This window comes from Stenella coeruleoalba (assembly GCF_951394435.1).
Source record: "Stenella coeruleoalba genome assembly, chromosome: 21".
In the NCBI taxonomy this organism is placed as follows: Eukaryota; Metazoa; Chordata; class Mammalia; order Artiodactyla; family Delphinidae; genus Stenella; species Stenella coeruleoalba.
In genome coordinates, this window is record NC_137167.1 from 7,069,910 (window position 1) to 7,092,627 (window position 22,718).

The following is a 22,718-nucleotide window of genomic DNA, read 5'->3' on the forward strand; positions in this document are numbered from 1 at the left end:
CCGGGGACATGGGTTCGTGCTCCGGTCCAGGAAGATCCCACATGCCGCGGAGCGGCTGGGCCCATGAGCCATGGCCACTGAGCCTGCGCGTCCGGAGCCTGTGCTCTGCAACGGGAGAGGCCACAACAGTGAGAGGCCCGCGTACCGCAAAAAAAAAGAGTGTGGGTTCAAGTCCCACGCTTGGGGTAGGGGGTTAGCCTGCCCATGCCACAGCTCACATTTAGATATTTTTATAACCTACTTGGTCCAAAGCCCATACATTTCATCACCACTCCTGTGATTCCCAAACCTCAGAGTGCTTCAGATGAGCCGAGAAGCTTATGAAATAGGTGGGATCTTTATCTGGGAGCTGGTCTTGATGTGAGGAGAGGGGGAAGCCGTCCCAAAGCACAGAAAGGATACAGTGGAGGCAAGGGTGGTGTCCAACACCACAGACTGGGCGACGTAAACAACAGACATTGATTTCTCAGTTCCGGAGACTTGCGAGTCCAAGATCAAGGTGCTGGCAGATATGGTTCCTGGTGAGACCCCTCTTCCTGGTTTGCAGACAGTGCCTTCTCAGTCTGTCCTCACACGGTGGTGGGGAGAGAGAATTCTGATCACTCCTCTCTTTTTATAAGGACACCAATCCCATGATGGGAGGGGAGCCCACCCTCATGACCCCATCTAAACCTAACTCTAACCTCCCAAAAGCCCCCATCTCTAAATACCATCCCAGGACCTCCCTGGTGGTCCAGTAGTTAAGATTCTGCACTCCACCACAGGGGGCGCAGGTTTGATCCCTGGTTGAGCAACTAAGATGCTGCAGTGTGGCCAAAAAAAAAAAAAAAAAACCAATAAAACCCCCAACCAACCCATTGCGGGGGTTACCATCATACAGGCATGAATCTGGGGCTAGACACAAACATTCAGTCCATAGCAGGAGGAACCTGGAAGATTTTTGCCAAGGGTGGGTCCACCCCGCCCTTCTGAGTGCTGACCGTGCCTTTCTTCAGCTCCCCAGGAAGGGCTGCAACGTAACTCCCTCTCTTTCCCCTCCCCTGACTCCAGCTGAACCCCAGCTTTCAGTCTCCAGCCTCACTGGATCCCACAGAAAGCAGTGCCTTCAGTAGCGACATCTTTGAACTCAAAGACGATGGCACAGTGTTAATTCCACGGGTTTTGTAAAGAAAACGTCCCGGGTTCACAATCCACTTATGATCTACGTAACCTTTGCCAATCACGCTGAAATGCAATGTTCTCATCTGTGAAATGGAGGTAACACTATCTACCTGGGTTAAAACGTGTAGCACAACCTTTGGGACCCGGTGGGCTTCCAGTGAGTGTAAAGAGCTGTCTAGAAGCCCGCCTCCTGATTTCCCGGCCTGGGCTTCTGCCTGTGACTCTCCATTTCCTTTATTTGAGGCGCAAAATGTGACATTTATTAAGCGTCCCGGGGCTGGGGGCCTTGCACTGCCCATAGATGGCTGGCCATCCTGACCTCGGGGTCAGTGGGTTGGCTCGTACACACGAGAAAACGTTCAGACGAATAAAAAGGAAACGAAGACATAAGGGGTGATGGGAGGGGGTGGCGGGGTTTACTCTTCTGAAGCCACCCCAGAGCGTGGGAAGCGCTAGGGGAACCCCAAGAGCCTCCCCGCCTTTGTTCCCCGGCCTCTTGGCTGCTGGGCTGGCGCGCCCTCTAGTGGTCCTCCCGCTGCAAACATTTCTTTTTAATTAGATCAGTTCCTTTGACAGTCTGTCCTTGAGGCCACTCAGCAAATTTTTGCTGAGAGACTTCTTTGCTGGGGAATATTCTAGGCATTGGAGATATACCAATAAACAAAACAAAACAAACCCCTGCAGTGTTCTTTCTCTAAACTAACTTTATAGCCGGTTAGTAACTTCCATCTGGATCCCTGAAGTCTGTTATTTGTTCCTTCTTTTGTACTGCCAAAGGTGAATTTTTAAAAACTAGCATGCGTAGACCACCAAATAAAATGAAACCAGAGCATCGTGTAATATTGGTGCAAATTTGAGGAGTGAGGTTTTTAGCTCAATTTTAAGTGACTTGTCATATCTTAGTGCTTTTTCTTTTGTTATAGATTATGATTCTGGTTTTCCCCTGCTTTTTATGTTTGTTCATGAGTGTATTTACAAAGAGAGGTTCCTCTAGGTCTGCACTATCCACATATGACTATTTAAATTAAATTAATTACAATTTAATAAGATTAAAAATGTAGTTTCTTACTTGCACTACTCACATTTCCTGCGTTTACTACCCACATGTGACTGGCGGCTATCTTGTTGGAAAGCACAGATATATAATATATAATATTTCCATTGTGGAAGGTTCCACTGGACAACGCTGTTGCAGTGATGGGGATTCGGCTGTAGGAATGTCGAGTTATGTTAATGTGAAGGTGTAATCCCTCCACTCCTTCCTTCTGTCTTCTTACCTGCAGTTTGGACAGTGGCCTCTGGCTGCAGGGCGTGTGAGCTGGAAGACTTAACTTCCTACTGTTTGCTGACCCAGTTAGGAGATGTGCCCACCTCCTCTGTTCCTCCTTTTTTAAAAAAAATTATTTATTTATTAAAAATTTTTTTTTTGTCTGCGCTGCACAACTTGCAGGATCTTACTTCCCCAACCAAGGATTGAACCCCTGCCACTGCAGTGAAAGGGCTGAGTCCTAACCACTGGATTACCAGGGAATTTCCTCTGTTCCTCTTTGGTCCAAGTGCACATCAAACCAACAGAGGGAGCAGGTTCCCAGGCTGATCAGTCCTGTGGTTGCTTCTTTGTTGGGAGACTTCAGTTGCCATAGCTTTGTCTCTCTGCCCACTTGGTCTTGGGTTGCCAGCTCTGCTCTTGACCTCTGCCCTTTCTTGTTCTAATTATGGGCTAGAAGGGACTTGGGGAACCCTCTTATCAAGCGCTTGTGCACAGGGAAGACTTTGATCTCCTCCTATAAAAGAGCAAGTGGGCAATGAATGCCAGGGTGTCTGAAAGTTGAAAGTCTCCACTTCTTGAGCCACTACCATTAACTTAGGAGCAGAGGTAGCTGGACTGAGCATCCTGGTCCACGGGCTCTTCCCATTTCTTCTGCTAAAGTGCTCTGCGACTTTGGGCAAGTTATTCTCTCAGCCCAAGCCTCAGTGTCTTCATATGTAGTGAGGGATGTGGGACTTGATGATTGCCAAGGTCTGCTGAAATTCTACAGTTTGTAACTTGGCTAACGCCTTTGTGACTCCAGTGCACAAAGAAGTTATGATCAAGATAAAGCAGATTCCCTTCCCAAAAAGTAATCTCCTGGCTCAGATGGTTTCACTCCAGTTTCAAACACCTGAAGAAGAATAAGCAGCAATTTTGCACAAACTCTTCCAGAAAATAGAGGAGGGAACACTTCCCAACTTATTGTTAGGCCAGTATTATCTTGATATGAAAACCAGATACAGACGGTACTAAAAAAAACTATAAACCAATATCTCTCATGAGATATAGCAAATTGAATCCATTGTTCTAAAATAATTATAAATATCAGAAGAATTATATACTATGATCAAGTAGGATTTATTCCACATATATAGTCTGATTCAATATTCAGAATTCCACGATATCAAGTGGTCAATAAAGTTTAGATTAAAAATAATGTCCAGGGACTTCCCTGGTGGTCCAGTGGCTAAGACTTCACACTCCCAATGCAGGGGGCCTGGGTTTGATCCCTGGTCAGGGAACTAGATCCCACATTCCACAGCTAAGAGTTCGCATGCCTGCCACAACTAAAAAAAGATCCCACGTGCCGCAAGTAAAAAGAAAAAAAAAAGATCCTGCATGCCACAACTAAAAGACCCGCGTGCTGAAACTAAAGATCCCGCATGCCGCAACGGAGATCCCGCATGTGGCAACGAAGATCCCACATGGAACTAAGACCCAGTGCAGCCAAATAAATAAATAAATATTTTTTTAAATGTCCATCATAGCAACAGGTTAATTAGAAAAATCATAATCTTATCAACTAGTACAGAAAAGGCATCTGACAAAATCCAACACCTATTTATGATTAAAAATTCTCAGCAAGTTAGGAAGAGAGTGGAACTACCTCAGTTTGATAAAGACATCTACAAAAAGTTTACAGCTAACATCATAGTTGATGGTGAAAGACTGAATGCTTTCTCCCTAAGACTGGGAACAAGGCAAGGATGCTTCCTCTCACTACTCTTATTCAATACAGTACTGGAAGTTCTAGCCACTGCAAAAAAAAAGAAAAAGAAAAGAAAAAGAAAAAGGCATACAGAGTGGAAAGAAAGAAAGAAAACTGTCCTTATTTGCAGATGTTATAATTGTGTATGCAGAAAATCCCAAAGACTCTACAAAAAAGCTCCTATAACTGCTATGTGAGTTCTGCAATGTCACAGGATACAAGATCGATGCACGAAACCAATCACATTTCTACATACTAAGAACAAACAGGCAGAAACTGTAAATGCTATACCATGTATAATTGTTACAAAGAAAATGAGACACCTAGTTACAAATTTAACAAAATGTGTGTAGGATCTGTAGGCCGAAAATTACTAAATGCTGATAAAGTCAATCAAAGAAGACCTAAATAAATGGAGACATACATTGTGGTCATGGACTGGATGACTCAACATAGTAAACATGCCAATTCTTCCCAAATTCATGTATAGGTTTAATGTAATTCCTATCAAAATCCCAGCAAGATATTCTGTAGACATAGATAAGCTTATTCTAACACTTAGATGAGAAAGCACAGGCCCTAACACGCCTAAACCAATCTTAAAAATAAATAAATTGGATATAAGATACTGTAGGAGACCAGGATGAAATAAAAGGAGGATCAAGTCCTGGCCAGCCCTTTCCTGAAAGTAGAGATGGAACCTCCTCCAAAAAGTCTTCCTGGATTAGCTCCTATACTTACTTAACTAGCCCCTGCATATACCCTACTTGAATTGTATCAAATTATTTTGCCTTCATTAATGTGAGAGTTGGTGAGTATTCCTATTTTTCAGCTGTGCATTCAATAATCTACAATACATGGGGTTTGGTGAGAGCAATATTGTGGCTTCTACCTTTTTGCATTTCTCACCAGGCCCAGGAAGGTGTTCCTGGGGTATTCAGTTATTTTGCAGAAAGAACAGACTAAGATGAATATTCTCATCCTGCTCTTCTCAGGGCTTCCTGGTCCCCACCAAGCATCTTGTCTCCACTGTGCATCAGGAACCAAGATCCCAGCTCAAGACCTCAGAGGCTTCATCACCTCCCAGCACCAGCTGCTGAGTCCATTACCCACAGCTGGGCAGGAAAAGCCCGAGGTCTCCTGAAAAGTGATGACATCAGGATAGCCCTCCTTCCCCCTCTGCCAAGCTCTGCTCTGGAGCCCCTGAGGCCACCAGGCCCCCCATCCTGCTGACATTTCCTCTTCTGGTACTCAATGGCTCATTAGGAGTGGAGGGCTTGGTTGGGGACCAGGAGAAATGGGAACAGTGGAATGAAAGGCAGGAGCGTGGACCCTTTGGTTTCTAGGCTGGAAGCATTTGGAAGGGGCAGCATTTCATTTTTATATTGAGGAGGTGGAGGAGGTCATGGCAATACTACTTTGCAGAGATTTCCTTTCTGTAGCCTATAGAGAGGATTCCAGATGCTAGAAGTGGTTAAAAAGATGATCCCTCCATGGGCCCCATGGTGTTTCCCTGGCGATCACGGATGGTGTCTGAGTGCTTTTCCTCTTCCCTGGAAGCCCAGGAATCCCTTATTCCCATCACACCATCCTGGAATGCCTTCCTGGCTCCTGGGGCTGCTGCCTTTGGTCTTAAATAGTATCATGACATTGGAATCACTTCAATCTGGGGGGAGATGCGAGTCCAGGCATGTGAGTGGAAAGCAAGCCAAACCAAGCAAAGAAACTCAAGTAAGAAGTGAGCGCTGGGGGCTTCCCTGGTGGCGCAGTGGTTGAGAGTCCGCCTGCCGATGCAGGGGACACGGGTTCGTGCCCCAGTCCGGGAAGATCCCGCATGCCGCGGAGCGGCTGGGGCCGTGAGCCATGGCCACTGAGCCTGCGCGTCCAGAGCCTGTGCTTCACACGGGAGAGGCCACAACAGTGAGAGGCCCGCGTACCGCAAAAAAAAAAAAAAAAAGAGAGAAGTGAGCCCTGGGCTTCCCTGGTGGCGCAGTGGTTAAGGATCTGCCTGCCAACGCGGGAGACACGGGTTTGAGCCCTGGTCCGGGAAGATCCCACATGCCGTGGAGCAACTAAGCCCGTGCACCACAACTACTGAGCCTGCACTCTAGAGCCCGCAAGCCACAACTACTGAGCCTGCGTGCTGCAGCTACTAAAGCCCACGTGCCTAGAGCCCGTGCTCCGCAACAAGAGAAGCCACTGCAATGAGAAGGCCACACACTGCAACAAAGCATAGCCCCCGACCAGAAAACTAGTTTTCTCTAGTTCTCACTGCAACTAGAGAAAGCCCGCGTGCAGCAATGAAGACCCAATGCAGCCAAAAATAAAAATAAATAAATTTATTTAAAAAAAAAAAAAGGGTTTGCGGGACTCAGCTTCCTTCCTTTTTCCAGACGGGAAAGCTCCTCACTCTGTCTTAACTGGAGGGTCTCATATGCAAGACGTGGGTCTCCCCGTCGGAGGAGAAACCGTCCCCTTGTTTTGCTCCCTTTTCTTCCAAGCACCGGATACTCCTTGTTCAGTACTTGTTCCCGGTGAAAACTGTGGGCTGATGTGAGAGAAAGGCCAGAGACTGTGCAGCTTGAGTGCCAGACAGGCTCTAGCCTTGTTGGCGCTTTCCTTCCCAGGGAGAGGGAGGGAAGAGACCACAGATGCAAGCAGCGTGGCGGATCTGCCCTCTTCCAGGCTTCCAATCGAAGAAACAGGCTGCACAGAAATCAGCGGAAGCAGTATCCAGGGGTGACTCGGAAGGCATGATCTGAGGGTTGGTGAGCACCCTCTCTTGCTCTCTCCCTCTCCCACCCTCCTGATCGCTCCCCGACCTCCCTGGGAGAGGGTGCCTTCCTGAACCCCAAGAAACTCTTGTCTGGGCTGCAGGTGGGCTGTGTGATCTTGTCCTGTCCCTGGGGAGCAGCCTCTCTAATAGTCAAGGATTTTAATCACTATTCAAAGAGATTAGAACATGGATTTCTCTCCCTACTGCAGGAGGGAAAGAAACATTTCTGATCCCCTCTTTCGTGGATGACCAGGAACAAGAGAAAAGGCACTGCGAGAAAATCCTAAGCGTCCACCCCTGTGTCTGCCTGAATAAGGCTCTTGTCCCCGGCCAGCTCTTAGGCACAAGAGGACCTTTTGGCTCCTGAAGATGGAGGTTCCTTCCCTGCCTCTCCTTCAAGCTCCTTGCCTTGGGAAACAGCAGATGTGTGGAGAGTAGCCATGGCATGTTGTAGAAGACAAGGAAAGTGCTAGGTTGGGGGCTTCTTTTCAGCTCTGGGGGCAGGGCGGTGGTCCTCTCCGAGCCCTGCCTCCCCTCCAGAGGACAGGCTGGCAGGTGGCACCGGCCACAGACTGCCAGGGAGTGTGGGGGAGGCGCTTGGGAAGAGGACCCGGCTCCTCAGATGCCTGTACTCCTGCTGGGAATGAACCTTCACTGTGAGATTATGGTCCAACCTCAGTTTCCTCTCCGGACCTCAGCTTTTTAATTCTGTAGAATGTTGGTGTTGGATTTGATCTTTCAGACCCCTTTTAGCTCCTCATTCTACCCTCCTGGACTAATTGCAACAAAAGGAGAAACAGCGAACACCAAGCCGGCTGTTCAGAGGCCACACCTACGCACAGCGTTTCAAGCACGGCATGGCATGGACGCTTACAGTGGAAGAAGAGAGACAGGATGAGAGGGGAAAGCTTGAACACACGTAGTCTTGGACAAAGTACAGGGCTCAGTCGCCTGAGCTAGGCTTCCTCCTACCCCGTCACGTAAACAGGCACACAGCCACACGCACATGCGTGGACCCGGTCATGAGGCTCGGAGGACAGACCAGGAGCTAAAACCAACAAAGGAAGGAGAGCACACCCTGCTCCTAGAACTTCTGCCCACGGGGCAGGGCAGCTGCTGTCTCCTTCTGGCTCTGCTCACCCCATTTTCTAAATCACAGACCATCACACAGCTGGTCTCTGATGCAACAGGATGACCTGCATCCTTGGAGCCCTCAACACACAGACAGCAGCAGCCTAGGGGCCTGAACTCGGCAGATTCAGAGGTCCGCATGCACAGTCTACCTCCAAGGGCACAGAACAAAGGTCATCTGGGGGCCCAGGGCCAGGGTAAAGCTCTCTCTGGCCCATGCACGCTTCTCTCCACAGTTGGATGACCTCTACAGACCCGACAGCCTAACTCCCTGGGCCCAGTCGTTTGGGTGATTTCCCAAAGCAGCGGGTCACTTGCCTCCCACCCCTCGCTGGCCATCAGAAGCGATGGCAAGAGGGTAAGTGGGTACATTGCCTGGAGAGGGAAATCTGGTAATACCTTTTAAATTTGTAAACTATATACCGCATGATATAGTGATTCTATTTACAGGAATTTATTCTACAAATATACTCACAGACGTGTGAAACGACACGATTGCAAGTGATTCATTGCAACGTCATCTACTAGGCACGATGGGAAGTAAATTAGATGTCTATTAATAGCCGGTCGGTTTCATAGATTATGGTATAGCCATACGATGGAATACTAAAAATGGCAGGCTTTTGTGCATTGGTATGGAAGCGTCACAGATATATATTGTTAAGGTAAGATAAGCAACGTTCAGGACAGTCGGTATATTTTTCTACTATTTGGGTCGAAAAGAAACGACAAAGCCATATGTATTTGCATTGACCTGTTTATATATAAAATATTACTGGAAAGATAAACAAGAGACTAATTAATGGTGGTTATCTGTTAGGGAGTTGAAAACTGGGCTGAAGGCAACTTTGTATTACACGCCTTTTGTATATTTTGATGGCTGAATAACGTGGATGCCTCACCTAGTCAAAAGAGAAAAGTAAGAAACACAAAAGCACGATAAAAAAGAGACCAAAGTGGTAAAGGATGGACCCCTTCTCCCTGTGGGCCCCAAGGTAGTCGGTGAGGTGGGGAGGCCAGACTGAGAAAGGTGGGATAGGGGATGGGCCAGAGCAAAGAAGGAAGCTCTCCAGGTGCTGGGTCACTGCTCTCTGCTGGCTCCTAAATGCCTCCACTAACAGGGGCCCTAATTCCTCTCCTCACAGTCTCCTTTGGTTATGGGCCTCATCATTTCCCAAACGCAGGCACGCTCACGTGGTTTGGGAAATCTTGTCTTTTTTTGAGATGTAAACACTTTTACACAGTTCCTCAGACTAACAAGGTCACCCCTAGCACAACAGCAGCCTTTGAAGCCGCTTGACTTCCTGGCACCCCTCTCACTTCCCCCCACAAACTCTGGCACCCTGGAAGAAACAAAAAACAAAAAACCCTGCTGCACGACATGGATTTGTTTTAGAGATTACTCTTGGAGAATCTTCTGTCACCCCTTTGTGGTAACTGGCAACACTCTCTGGGGTGTTGCAAAACCCAACTTGGGAGTGACTGCCCTGATGGTCAGCAAGCGGCCACGGTCAAGACTCTGGCCAGCTGGGGCCTGCAAAGTTTGGTAGTGACTGGAGGTTGGGGGTAGAGGCCGGGCCTCTCCACCTTTACCCATGATGCACTTCCACGGATCCAAAGGCCTGCCTGGGGTACAGCATGGGCACAAAAGGCATTTGCTTGGGAGCCACTGACCAACCCTGCTCGTGGGTAGGCAGCTGGGTTCTTTTTCCTTGAGGATAATTTTCGGTCCTCACTTCCCCTCCAGTCTCTCTAACTCCCAGGCCCTGGCTCAGCCTCCCAGAGGGATTGCTTAGACCAGTGACTCTACAGGGTTCTTTTGAAATATAGAGCTGTTCAAAAGACTCTCCCTAAGGCATGGTCCCGGAGGCATTTTCCATGATAATTTCACCCCCTTTTGTCCCATTGTTTCAGGGGAGGAGGCAAGAAGTTTCAAGGTTCGGGATCGATAGGACTTAATAAAGGTGTCATACCTCCCTGCCCTTCAGTTTGAACACTGTTTTGCAGCCTAATCTCCCCACACCCACTTTGAGAGGAACTGGCTTAGCCACCGGGAGAGCCGGGCTGGGAACCAGGCATCAGTGTGGGTGAGGGAAAGGGGAAGGGAGGAGGCCCTGGGCTTCTTCAGGTGAAGGGATCCTCTGATAGGATTGTAAGAGAGACTTCAACGGACACTAAAGTACCAGGCCTGTGGTTCCACATGCTCCAAGACGCAATGTGTGGATTCCTCAGCTCAGTGTCTTCTACTTTTCAAATGTTCGTGAATAAAATCTTCAGGGAAGTAGAGAGAAGACTTTGCCATGGTGATGGAGGATTTGTGGAGAGCTGGGGGTGACGGTGGATAAGCCTCAACCTGGAACCCATTTGTTCATTTTTAACGCGTCTCTACAACAGGAGCATTTTAAGAGAAGGGGCTCACCTAGAAGCTTTCTTGGTGGAAAATGTGTGGAGGGGGCAATGTGGAAGACGGAGAAATGGAAACTCTCAGCATCTTAGGCTACCTGAGGCCAAATCCAAATTCAAATGAGCAGGCAATGATAAAGACTCCTGGAAAATGGAAGATTTGAAAAGGAAAAAAAAAAAAAAAGAAGGGAAACTAGAGTGACAGGGAGGGTAAGTGGATAGAAGCGAAGGGGGTCAGATCTCATTGGAAGGGGGTATTGGGAGAAGAGGGAAGACCCTGGCTGCCCTCTATGACTTAACTTACAATATCTTAGGGGGAGGGACACCCAAGTAGAAGAGGGGCTGCTGTGGGTCGTCTTGTTTGCCTTGGGAGGGTTACCTTTTCCTCCGACAAGGTAAAGGGTTGGGGGCTTCTCCTGTGTCTTCCTCGAGAGTTGCTGCTGGACCTTCCGGGGAAATTGGTGCAGAAAACCCACGCCGCTGGAGCGCTGCGCTGAGCGTGTCAGCGCAGGCGCCGGTCATGGCAGGAGCGGACACATCGTGGCAGAGAACACACGGCGTGACCTACCTCTTACACATCTTACTCCGGATTTGGCTAATGGAGGAGTCAAGCATCCGTCGTGCTTCCCTACGCACGCCCCAATTTCCCTACAGACGCCGAGCGTCGCGACTATTGGCCGCTGCCCCTTTAAGGGCCGCCACTCCTCCTCCCACCCCCTCCCCAGTGGTGGTACCCAGCGCGGGGCGGGGGGCAGGCTGTGCGTTCTCGCGGGTCGACTGGGGAGGATGGCCCAGGCCGGGGGAATCGCTCCCACGGCCCGCTGCCCCGTCCCCTGAGCCGTGTAAGCTGCGAGACCCCTTCCCTCTTTCCCTCCCGCCCCGCGCGCGACGCGGGAATGGCTCCCTGGCCGCACGGGAACAGCCCTCTGGCCCCGTGGCCAGATGTCCCCACGCGGGCGCCCAATACTGCCAACGCGAGCGTGCTGCCCGGGGTGCCGTGGGCGGTGGCACTAGCGGGGCTCTGTTGGCGCTGGCGGTGCTGGCCACCGTGGGGGGCAACCTGCTGGTAATCATGGCCATCGCCCGGACGCCGAGACTCCAGACCATGACCAACGTGTTCGTGACTTCGCTGGCCACAGCCGACCTGGTGGTGGGGTTCCTGGTAGTGCCGCGGGGGGCCACGTTGGCGCTGACCGGCCACTGGCCCCTGGGCGCCACCGGTTGCGAGCTGTGGACCTCGGTGGGCGTGCTGTGTGTGACCGTCAGCATGGAAACCCTGTGCGCCCTGGCGGTGGACCGCTACCTGGCCGTGACCGACCCGCTGCGCTACGGCGCGCTGGTCACCAAACGCCGAACCCGGGCAGCAGTGGTCCCGGTGTGGGTCGTGTCCGCCTTGGTGTCGTTTGCGCCCATCATGACCAAATGGTGGCGCGTCGGGGCCGACGCCGAGGCGCAGCGTTGCCACTGCAATCCGCGCTGCTGCGCCTTCGCCTCCAACATGCCCTACGCGCCGCTCTCCTCCGTCTCCTTTTACTTTCCGCTCCTGGTGATGCTCTTCGTCTACGCGCGAGTTTTCGCGGTGGCTACGCGCCAGCTGCGCTTTCTGCTCCGGGAGCTGGGCCGCTTCCCGCCAGAGGAGTCTCCGCGGGCTCGGTCTTGCTCCCTGTGCCCCGCCCCGGCGGGGCCGTGCGCCTGGCCCGCAGGGGTGCCCTCCTACGGTCGGCGGCCGGCGCGCCTTCTGCCTCTGCGGGAACACCGCGCCCTGCTCACCTTGGGGCTCATCATGGGAAACTTCACTCTCTGCTGGTTGCCCTTCTTTGTAGTCAACGTGCTGCGCGCCCTCGGGGGCCCCTCTCTAGTGCCCGGCCCCGCTTTCCTCGCCCTTAACTGTCTAGGCTATGCCAACTCTGCCTTCAACCCGCTCATCTACTGCCGCAGCCCTGTCTTTCGCAGCGCCTTCCGCCGCCTGCTGGGCCGCTGTCGGCCCGAGGAGCACCCTGCCGCCGCCTCCCCGCCCCCGCGGCCCTGACCAGCCCCGCAGAATCCAGGCAGCGCCCACCGCTCGACTGCTAGGTAGCCAAGGCGAAGGGGTTGACGGCTCGGGATCAGGAAGCATTCGGTATCTCCTTCGGTCAATTTTTTTTTTTTTTTTTTGCGGTACGCGGGCCTCTCACTGTTGTGGCCTCTCCCGTTGTGGAGCACAGGCTCCGGACGCGCAGGCTCAGCGGCCATGGCTCACGGGCCCAGCTGCTCCGTGGCATATGGGATCTTCCCGGACCGGGGCACGAACCCGTGTTCCCTGCATCGGCAGGTGGACTCTCAACCACTGCGCCACCAGGGAAGCCCTATATTATCCTCTTGAAGTAAAACTGGAATTACAAGTTTGAGCTCGTTGATAATTTTTTCCCCTTATTTCAATTTTTATGAACTTTATCAGGCAGTTTCCTATGGCAAGAAAATTGCTGTGGAAATCCCCGGGTCATTTTGTGGGTTCTTATTTAAACTCCATGAGCAGAGACCATTGTCCGGGCTGATTTACAGGATAGTCACTAAATCGTCAAAAGTTTAACGTGCTGGATGACAGCAGCATACAATGGCTAAGTTCAGGGGCTCCAGGGATATGAAACTCTGATCTGCCCTGAAGATGAGCTCGGTGGATTTCCACATACGGGTGTTGCCTGTGAATTGGACCTGGCCTCAGCTGCTTTCTCTTGTCCAGGAGGCCAGGTTTTATTTCTTAGGATGTTTGCATACCAAAGATGACTTTCTCCTTTTCGACCCAGAGCAGTGAGATCTCTGGTGTCTGAGGTATGGAAAGTTTCTTGGCAAGGACTCAACTGTTGAACCCTTAGGGGAGAGGGAAGTCTTGCTTTAGCCTGGGGACACGTAAGAGGGCCTCTGCTCTCTCCCCATCTCTGGATATTTTCCCAGCATCGCCGAGGGAAGTTGCCCAGTCAGTGCTAGGCAGGGGAGAATGATGATTTGGGGGAGGAAGGGCGCTCTGGTGTGTAGAATTGTCCTTGAACGCTAACCAGGGGCTCATAAGGCTTGAGTCTTGCTCGACGTGCACCCGCGTGCCAGCTGTCAGTCTCCTCTGGAGTGTTTAGACTTGCACTGGGGCTGTGGACTCCATCTGCGAATTGTCACCGGTGCATCTGATGGAGAGGCAGCCGGTTGCTCTGGTCATTTCTCCAGCAACGTGTGGCCAGGTGTCAGGCTGAGGGAGATTTACATCCTCGGATGCCAAGTGGGCTGCTCTCGCTAGCGCGAGCACGGGGCCTGAGCACTTGAACTGTGGAAGACAAACAACTATCCTTGGAGCCTAGGGGTGTGAAGACTTACAGACCAGTGAGAACAAAAGGGCCCTCCGAACAGCGAACAGCGGGCCCTGTCTGGGCCTGGGCAGAAGGGAGGGGGTGGGAGGGGAGAGTGCTGAGCTGGAGGACAGGGGATGAGGGGTGACTGGGTTTTTCAGAGGGAACCTTCCTTCTGCATCAGGTGGGACTGCTGATGGGCAGGCAGAATTAGGGAGAGGGGGAGGTGATAACAGACTTTCCTAGGACTCTCCCCGTGGTAGATTCTTCTGGGGAGTGATGGTACGTGCAGGCTGTGGTCCTTGTGGGGGGTCACGGGGCTATCATTCCACACCAGCTTCATCCCTCAACCCTTACAGAGTTGAGCAGCTTCTCCCTGTCGTCCTGGGGCCACAGGTGAAGGCCATGGAAACAGTTTCCTTTATGGTTCCATCCTAAAAGCCAGAGATCCAGGCTCCCTCTCAGACCCTCTTGGCGGAGGGAGTATGTCTTTGTTTGTGTGTCTGTCCCGGGAAAAAATGGGAGCCAGCAATGGGGGTACAGATCTGCTAATGCCCGCCCCAGCCCCCTGCCAAATGCCCTGCGGACAGTCTGCCTTAGGCCAATGAGTGAGCAGTTGAAAATGATGCTCAACTGTCTGATGAGCAGAAACTCCATAGGGCCATCGACTCTTTCATAGCTCATCCTATTATGGAATTAAGGAAAATCAGAATGCATTCCTCAGTTTCCTCATCTATAAAATAAACGGAGAATAACCCTTTCTCTCCTCTCTTGCCTTTAGAAGGGGAATGACGGTGACTGGGACGGCTGGCTCTCATCGACCTCTGGGGAGCCCTAGGCAGAGCTTTGCAGCTTCAGCGTTTGTGCAGAGCTTTTGTGCTCCATCCAAGGCATAAGCGGTGCGAGGCGCCTCCTGACGGCGGTTTAAGGTACAACAGGTGTGGACAGAGTTTGCAAGTTGCCCTGACTTGCAAAAACTTGAAGAGACCCTAGGAATGGTTTAGCCCAATCCTTTGATAAAATGGATGAAGAAACTGACTTCTAGAGAGGTGAATTGTGAGTAGCCAAGATTAGTGTAGTCAATGAAAGGCAACACTGCACGGAATTTGGAGCTGGAAAAAACAAATAAAAAAGGAAGGAAGGGAATGACCCATCAATAAATATGCCAACACTCTAAGAGGTGCTCTCCAAATGTTATGTTGTAATGACAACAAAGAAAAAATACAGCTGCATAGAAATCAAAGAGCTTGCTGTGCTGATTCTAACCCAGTCTACCAGGCTCCCAAGTTCACTTTCTTTTCCCTGCACTCACTGCTCACCATCAGTCACACAGAACAAGTGATTTAACATCTCTGTTTGCCTGTGAATCAAACGCAGATTATATTACTGCTCTACTCAGTTCCTGCACACTGGTTTTGCAGCTCAGATGAGAGGCTGTATGTGAAAAGATTTGGAAACTGAAAGGGCTCCTCCAGTGTAAGGGGTGTCATGGAGTACGGAGCTCGGACTAGACCCAGGTCTCCTGGCTTTGGTCTTTGTTTGGTCCTGCTTCTGTTGACAGCCTGGATCTTGGACCCACTTGCCTTTGGTCACTGTGGGCATGTCCTGCCTGGTCTTTCTTCCACAGGTTCATCCCTACCTCAGGTTGATTCCAATGGTGTCACCTCCATGTCACTGTACACCTCCCCCTCCAGCTCTCTTTTCACATTCAGACCCTGATCTGGCCTGTGCCTGACCTTTTGGTCATGGTTTGGCTCACCCTACCATTGGGGTGCAGCATTTATAATGAGGTAATTTTAAGGATGGACAGAAGGTTTAAGAGAGAGGGCACTTTTAGATGTCTGTGCTTTATGGTACCTTTGTGAGAATGTACCCTAAGGAACCGGAAGAGGGAGGTGGTATATTAGTTTGCTAAACCTTCCATAACAAATCACCACAAACAGAAAATTATTCAGTTCTAGAGGCTAGAAGTCCAAAATCAAGGTGTTGGCAGGATCATTCTCCCTCCGAAGGCTCTGGGGGAAGAATCCCCTTTTGCTTCTTGTAGCTTCTGGTGGCTGCCAGCAAGCCCGGGTGTCGCCTGACTCATAGCTGCCTCACTGCAACTTCTGCCTCCGTCTTTGTCTGGCTTTCTCCCCCGTGTGTCTGTGTCCAAATTTCCCTCCTCTTATAAGGACACCAGCCATTGGATCAGGGCCCAGCATAATTCCGTAAGACTTCATTTTAACTTGATTATACATGCAAAGACCCTATTTCCAAATAAGGTCACATTCTGGGGTACCAGAGTTTAAGATTCAACATCTCTTTTAGGGGGACACAATTCTACCCACAGCTGAGGGTGTGATGGGGAAGCAGGAACACTTTTAACTCTCCACGCTCATCTTATTACTGCTGTCTCAAACCCACATTTCCCAGGCTCTGTTTCATCCTATAATCAGTCAGAAGGGTAGTGGGCATGCTATGCACTCCTGGATTTCCAGTTACGAGCCTTTTCTCCCATCTCCCTGGGCCCCAGATTTGAGAGGCGATTCGTCAAGTCAGACTTTGTGTTTGTTGTCTCCTGTGGGCAGAATTTGCTGTCCATTCTCCATTCTTCCCTTCTTCCTTGAGTAACAGAACCCTTAAGTTTTATTGGGGCACGTGGCCTCCCTAAAAACACATTGCGGCCTCACCTGCAGCTAGGTGTGACTAAGTGACTTAAGTCCTAGCTGACTGAAGTGTGCAGCTTCCACGTCTGAAAGGGAAAGGGTGTATCCCCCATGTCCGCTTGTCCACTTCCAGCTGGCTGGAATGCAGATGTGATGGTAAGAACTGAAGCAGCCACATTGGGTCATGAGATGGCAACCATGTGTTGCCAATGGCAGAAAAACCAGACATGGGGAGCCTGGGTGTCCAGCGGTGTGAAGTCATCTTTTTAGCCCTGAACTGCTTATGTTTAAAACTCTTAAATGAAAGAGAAATAAATGTCTATCCTGTTAAGCTACCGTTGTTTTCGCTTTTTTTTTTTTTTAATAGCTGCTGAATCAAACACATTCATCAGTGAAGGGAGGCAACAAAAGGATAACAATGAACGGACATCTCCTACATTCTGTAATGAACGTGGCTTGCCTTACAAGGCTGCCTTGCTTTGGTTCCCCTAGGGCATCTCTGGGAACTGGCATTTCTGTAGAGTCTGCGTTCGTGTCATACCTGTGGCCACCAAGCCCATCTCCTGGACATTAGTTCACATGGGGACGGTGAGCGTGCTCGTTTCCCAAGACCGCCACAACAAGTGACCACAGCCTTGGAGGCTTAAAACAACAGAAATCCATTCTCTCACAGTTCTGGAGGCCAGGAGTCTGAAATCAAGGTGTTGACAGGGCTGGTTCCTTCCGGAGGCCCTGAAGGAGAGTCCATTCCAGGCCCCGTTCCCAGCCTCTGATGGCTGTGGCAATTTTGGCTTTCATTGACTTACAGACACATAGCTTTGACGTCTACCTCTGTCTTCACTTTCCCCCGGTGTCCCTGTGTGTCCTCTCCTTTCCTGTCTCATAGAAAGGCACAGCTGTGTCTTTGTAAGGGACAGATCGGATTTGGATTTGGGGCCTATTCTAATCCAGGATGATCTTGTCTCAAGATCTTTGCCTTAATTATATCAGCAAAGACCCTTCTTCCAAATCGGGTCACGTTCTGAGGTTCTGGTTGACATACCTTTTGGTAGGCGGCACTGTTCAACCCATTACAGTGAGAGATCCATGTGAACTCTTTAATGAATAGTTCTGATCTCATGAAATTTTTATCACCCCAGTCACCCCTCATGGAAGGGCTGTTTCCTCCAGAAGCTCTTGGACTCTGTGGCAGGCAGAATTCTGAGATGACCTCCAAGGACCCATGTCCTTATATAATCCCCTCCCCTTGAACGTGGGTGGGGCCTGTAATTTGCTTCTAACAAATAGAAAATGCCGAAAGTGATGGGATGTTACTCTTGTGATTATGTCATGTTACGTGGCAGAGGGGAAGGGATTTTGAAGATATAATTAAGGTCCCTAATCCATTGACTTAGGTTAACAGAAAGGGAGATTATCCTCAGGTGGGCCTGACTTAATCAGGTGAGCCCTTTAAAAGAAGGTCAGAGAGCAGAGAAGAGAGATGTACCTACTAGCCTTGAGGAAGCCAGCCACGGTGAGCTCTATAGCTGCAAGGAAATGGGTTCCGTGTGACCCTGAAAGAGGACCCTGAGCTCCAGGTGAGACTGCAGCCCTGGCCAACACGGTCATTGCAGCCTGGTGAGACCCTGAGCAGAAGACCCAGGCTCCTGACCCATGGAAAGTGAAATAATGAATGTGTGTTGTTCTGAGCTGCTTTGTGGTAATCTGTGGCCCAATAATAGAAAAACAAATATAAACTTACTTCCCAATTCTGTCCCAGGCTGCTCTTTCTAACAGTCCTTCTCTGGTCCTGTTTTTAAAGATTTCCTATCAGAAACTGAAATACAATGGGACCCCAAGCTCAGGAAGGTCCCATGATCTGCCATGGCCTGCTTTTCTCCAAAGGACTCTGGGAAACTCTTGCTTGTCTGGTCCAGAAAGAGCATCTCTCAGCCTCCGTCCTTCACTCCTGAGGGAATGACCAATCATTCTATGATTCCTTCTCCCCAGCCTTTTAAGAAAATTAGGAGCTAAAGAACCCATTGCACTACAGTTTTCATTTCTGAGTTGCTAGTGAGGAACCACACTTTATAACACACAGTAAACACAGTTCCCAAAGCCTCTTCAGCAAGAAACAAGATGAAGTCTTATTGCTTCTGCTGTTGGTATTCCCAGAAGGAAGAGTGGATGGGTCAGTTCTTCCCAGAGAAGAGAGTGCTGGGCACGGGAGAGCTTTGCATCAGCTCAGCGCCACCCCTGGCTTGTCTGTTTTCTCTCCCTGTCACTGGATCATGTGACTGAGCCCTTCCTCTGCGGGCTCCCCTTGGGCCCAAGTCTGAATCTAACTGACGTCGGAACACTCTCCCAGGGCCACAGGCAGCTGCTTTCCCAATGAAGAAATTCTTACCATTTGGGGGGAAGGAGAAACATATGAGGCTGGTGGCAAACATCACCGCTACGTGAAGACGCAGAGGTGAGAACACATTTTAAGAGCAAACTAGTCCTTTCTCCGTAACCCTAACTCTTATGCCCATCCCCTTGGTAGTGTTGCTGGCTAGCTCATTTGACCCGTTCTGGTATTGCACTTCTGACCCCGGAGAATGAAACAGTTTTGAAAACTTTGCCTTGCTTTCCTTTAACATTTCTTGCAAGTTGTTGTAAGGAAAAAGATATTTCTTAAAAAAAAAAAAAAGGTAGAAAAGTTGGACAAAAGTAAGTGAATATTATTAATGATACATAAGATATTGTTTAAATTAAGCAGATATTTTGCAGAACTGACATCTCCCTCCAGGCTTGCTGTGGTGCCTGGTATTTTTATGGAGGACATCTGGTGAGTTTACCCGGTACCCACAGCATATCTCAGGCCTTCAACACTTAACAGAATTAACTCAGGTAGTCTTCACTGGGCCTTCTTGCCTAGCTCTGGCTTTCCTCCAGTTCATCTCCCACAAGCCCACAGATGGATTTTTCTAAAGTATAAATCTGTGTCATTCCTTTTCTCAAAATCATTCAGTGATTTTCTGAAGCATTTGGGGTAGGATTCAGACCCCTTAACACAAGGGCCTGGCATTAGATGGACAAGTGCCTACCCTCCTAACCTGATTTCATACCACTCCTCTCCCCCATACACTTTTATTCCAACCACACTTAATTTTTAGTTTTTGGCCACACTACGCAGCCTATGGGATCTTCGTTTCCCAACCAGGGATTGAACCCGGGCCCTCGGCATTGAACGCGCAGAGTCCTACCACTGGACCACCAGGGAATTCCCCCAACGACATTTAAATTCACTAAAGAGCTAATTTTTCTTTGTACCTTCACACAGACTGTACCCTCTGTCGCCCATCCAAACACAGATTGTACCCTCCACTCATCCACTCACCCATCCCTTCCAGCAATAAGTAATAATTTTAAAGTGAACAGATTCTAAATATGTTACAAAGTAAAACTGACAGGGTTTGCTGATGGCTTGGAGGTAGGGTGTAAGAGAAAGAGAGAGAAGTCCGGGATGAGACCAAGAGTTTTGGGCTGAGAACCTGGCAGAAGGGACTTGCCACTTACTAAAATGGGGAGAAATGATGGGAGGATATGAAACTATGAGTTAGTTTTTAGATACTGTAAATTTGAAACGTCTATGAATGATTTATTGGGATACTATGTAGGCATTTGGATTTCCAAGTCGGAAGTTAGGAAAGAAACTGGAGTCGGATATATAAGTGTATGGTCAGGCCACCCAAGATGGCTGTTCTCTTGCTCTCTGTACATCCCCTGCTGGGCCAGGCCCTGCTTCACCTACACCCTACTCACCTGACTGACCTTCCCTCTTAATCATAGAGCCTAATCAGTAAATGCCTATGTACTTACCCTGGCCCTAGCTAGTGATTGTTCTAATCTTTAGATCAGAACTATTTCAACTATGATAGTTTACCGAAGGAGCCATGAGGGGTGCACCCCTTTGCTGGTTTCCCTGTTAACTGATGAGCCATCCTGACGTCAAGTCCCCTGTAACTGGTAATCTCTCTATTACCCCGGGAGCGAAGACTACTGCCTTGTCCTGCCTTCTGTCTGCCACACACAGCGGGGTGTCACTCCAAGACCTCGCTTCAGACATGTAAGGTCCCTCTCATCCATTACACCATTGATGTCTCTGTTGCTGACTCTGGGCTCTTGAGAATGGACAAGTCCATGGCTTGCAGGCCTGTGGGTACAGCTCAACAATAAGTCTGACAGATTGATTCCAGCAGTGAAAAGCTGGAAGAAGGGCCTCAGTCCTTGTCTTCTGTGAAGAAAGAATTCAGCAAAGAGACCAAGATTGTGAAAAAGATAAAAGATACAAGTGTTTATTAGAAGCAAAGTATGTGGGACTTCCCTGGTGGTGCAGCGGCTAAGAATCTGCCTGCCAATGCAGGGGACACGGGTTCGAGCCCTGGTCCAGGAAGATCCCACATGCCGCGGAGCAACTAAGCCCGTGCACCACAACTACTGAGCCTGTGCTCTAGAGCCCACGAGCCACAACTACTGAGCCCGTGTGTCACAACTCTGAAGCCTGGGCCCCTAGAGCGTGGGCTGGTGTTCTAGGGAACACCCCAGGAATGGTCAGAACTTGGGGCCACAAACACTCCATCCCCAGTTATTGGCTGATCAGCTTCCAGGCAGAGCCTGAGGCACAAGCCAACTGCCCCCTCCGTTACTCCCCACATGCTGTCACTCTCCGTAGCCTGGGGTAGACCAGAAAGGAACCTTCCCTCTGCTGCTGAGACAGCAATGGGGACCATGGATGTTTAACACGTTTGGAAGCACAAAGCCAACACACATAAAAATAGCCATTAAAGATGGTGGTTCCTGGGGACTTCCCTGGTGGTCCAGTGGTTAAGAATCCACCTTCCAGCGCAGCGGACGTGAGTTAGATTCCTGGCCGGGGAACTAAGATCCCACACGCTGTGGGGCAACTAAGCCCGCGCTGCAACTAGAAGAGCCCATGTGGCCAAAATTTAAAAAAAAAAAAAAAAAAAAAAAAGATGGTGGTTCTTAAGCCTTGGGAATGGATGATTCAGCAAACACTCTCTGACTGCCTTTCCAGCATCCCTTCTCCGCTCTCCCATTTCTGAGAACACCTGGCATCTCTTTTGGGAATGCTTCTGTCCATTCTTAGCTGTGCAGTTTGGGAGGGATGAACACCCTCCCTCAGCTCTAGGTGACTGGTTTACACGCACCAGAGTATCCCATCCTTGGTCAGGGATGGGCCAGTGACCGACTGCAGCCAGAGAAAGGAGGCCGGGGGCTTCGAGGAGGGAAGCTTCCTCGTTCTTGCAAGGAGCCAAGAGAAGAGACGCTTTCTCTTCTTCTGGATAGTGAGGATGTAACGTCTGGAAAGGCTGCAGCCATTGTTTGAAAACATAAACACTTTTTTTTTTTTTTTTTGCGGTACGCGGGCCTCTCACTGTTGTGGCCTCTCCCGCTGCGGAGCACAGGCTCCGGACGCGCAGGCTCAGCGGCCATGGCTCACGGGCCCAGCCGCTCCGCGGCATGTGGGATCTTCCCGGACCGGGGCACGAACCCCTGTCCCCTGCATCGGCAGGCGGACTCTCAATCACTGTGCCACCAGGGAAGCCCATAAACACTTTTTAAATGAGAAATCATATGCAGGTGGTCTAACATTTCCAAGGGGCAACGTGGTGTCCAGTGGAAAGCAAGTCAGGGTTATTCTCTGTCCTTGTCCACCAGCCAGCCTGTTCCAGTTTGCAGAGGTGATCACAGTTACCTGCTTCTCATGCACCCCTCCAGAGATTTTCTAGGCATATACATGCAAATGCATCTTTTATTGATATATCCCCCCAAATATTCCCCACTTTGCTATCTATTTGTACCTCCTTTGTTCTTAATGATGTATCTTGAATATTTTTATACATTTGTACACGTAGGGCTGCCTTTAACACCTGCATGGGATTCCATTATATGGATATCCCATTATTAATGTAAACATTCCTTCAGGAATTGGCATTTAGTTTATTTGCAAACAGAGCTGCAATGTAAATTCCTCAGATCCGCTTCCTCTGCACATGTGCTACACTGGCATTTGCTCCCGTGCCCAGAGTCAGCCCGAGAACAGAGCAGAAACATCCGGAAGAGCAGAGCCAAGGGAACCACAGAAAAGGGAGCTGGAGCCCTGACGACTCATTACGCTCTGGCTTGAACGATAAGTGAGGTCAGATGTACCCTGGGCTGCCCCGTTATAGAGCCAAGAAATTCCTTCTCTTTCTCAAGGTAGTTTAGGTTGGGTTTTTTA

At 49.8% G+C, this 22,718-nt stretch overlaps 1 protein-coding gene across 1 annotated transcript; it reads left to right on the forward strand.

Annotated features, from left to right (window-relative positions):
• Positions 1–11,103: 11,103 nt before the first annotated feature.
• On the forward strand, positions 11,104–12,966 carry ADRB3 (adrenoceptor beta 3). The gene is given in 3 exon segments (XM_079909268.1): positions 11,104–11,502; positions 11,505–12,500; positions 12,503–12,966. Coding segments are annotated over 3 exon segments (1,173 nt in total). The 5' UTR covers positions 11,104–11,387; the 3' UTR covers positions 12,565–12,966.
• The last annotated feature ends 9,752 nt before the right edge of the window (positions 12,967–22,718 follow it).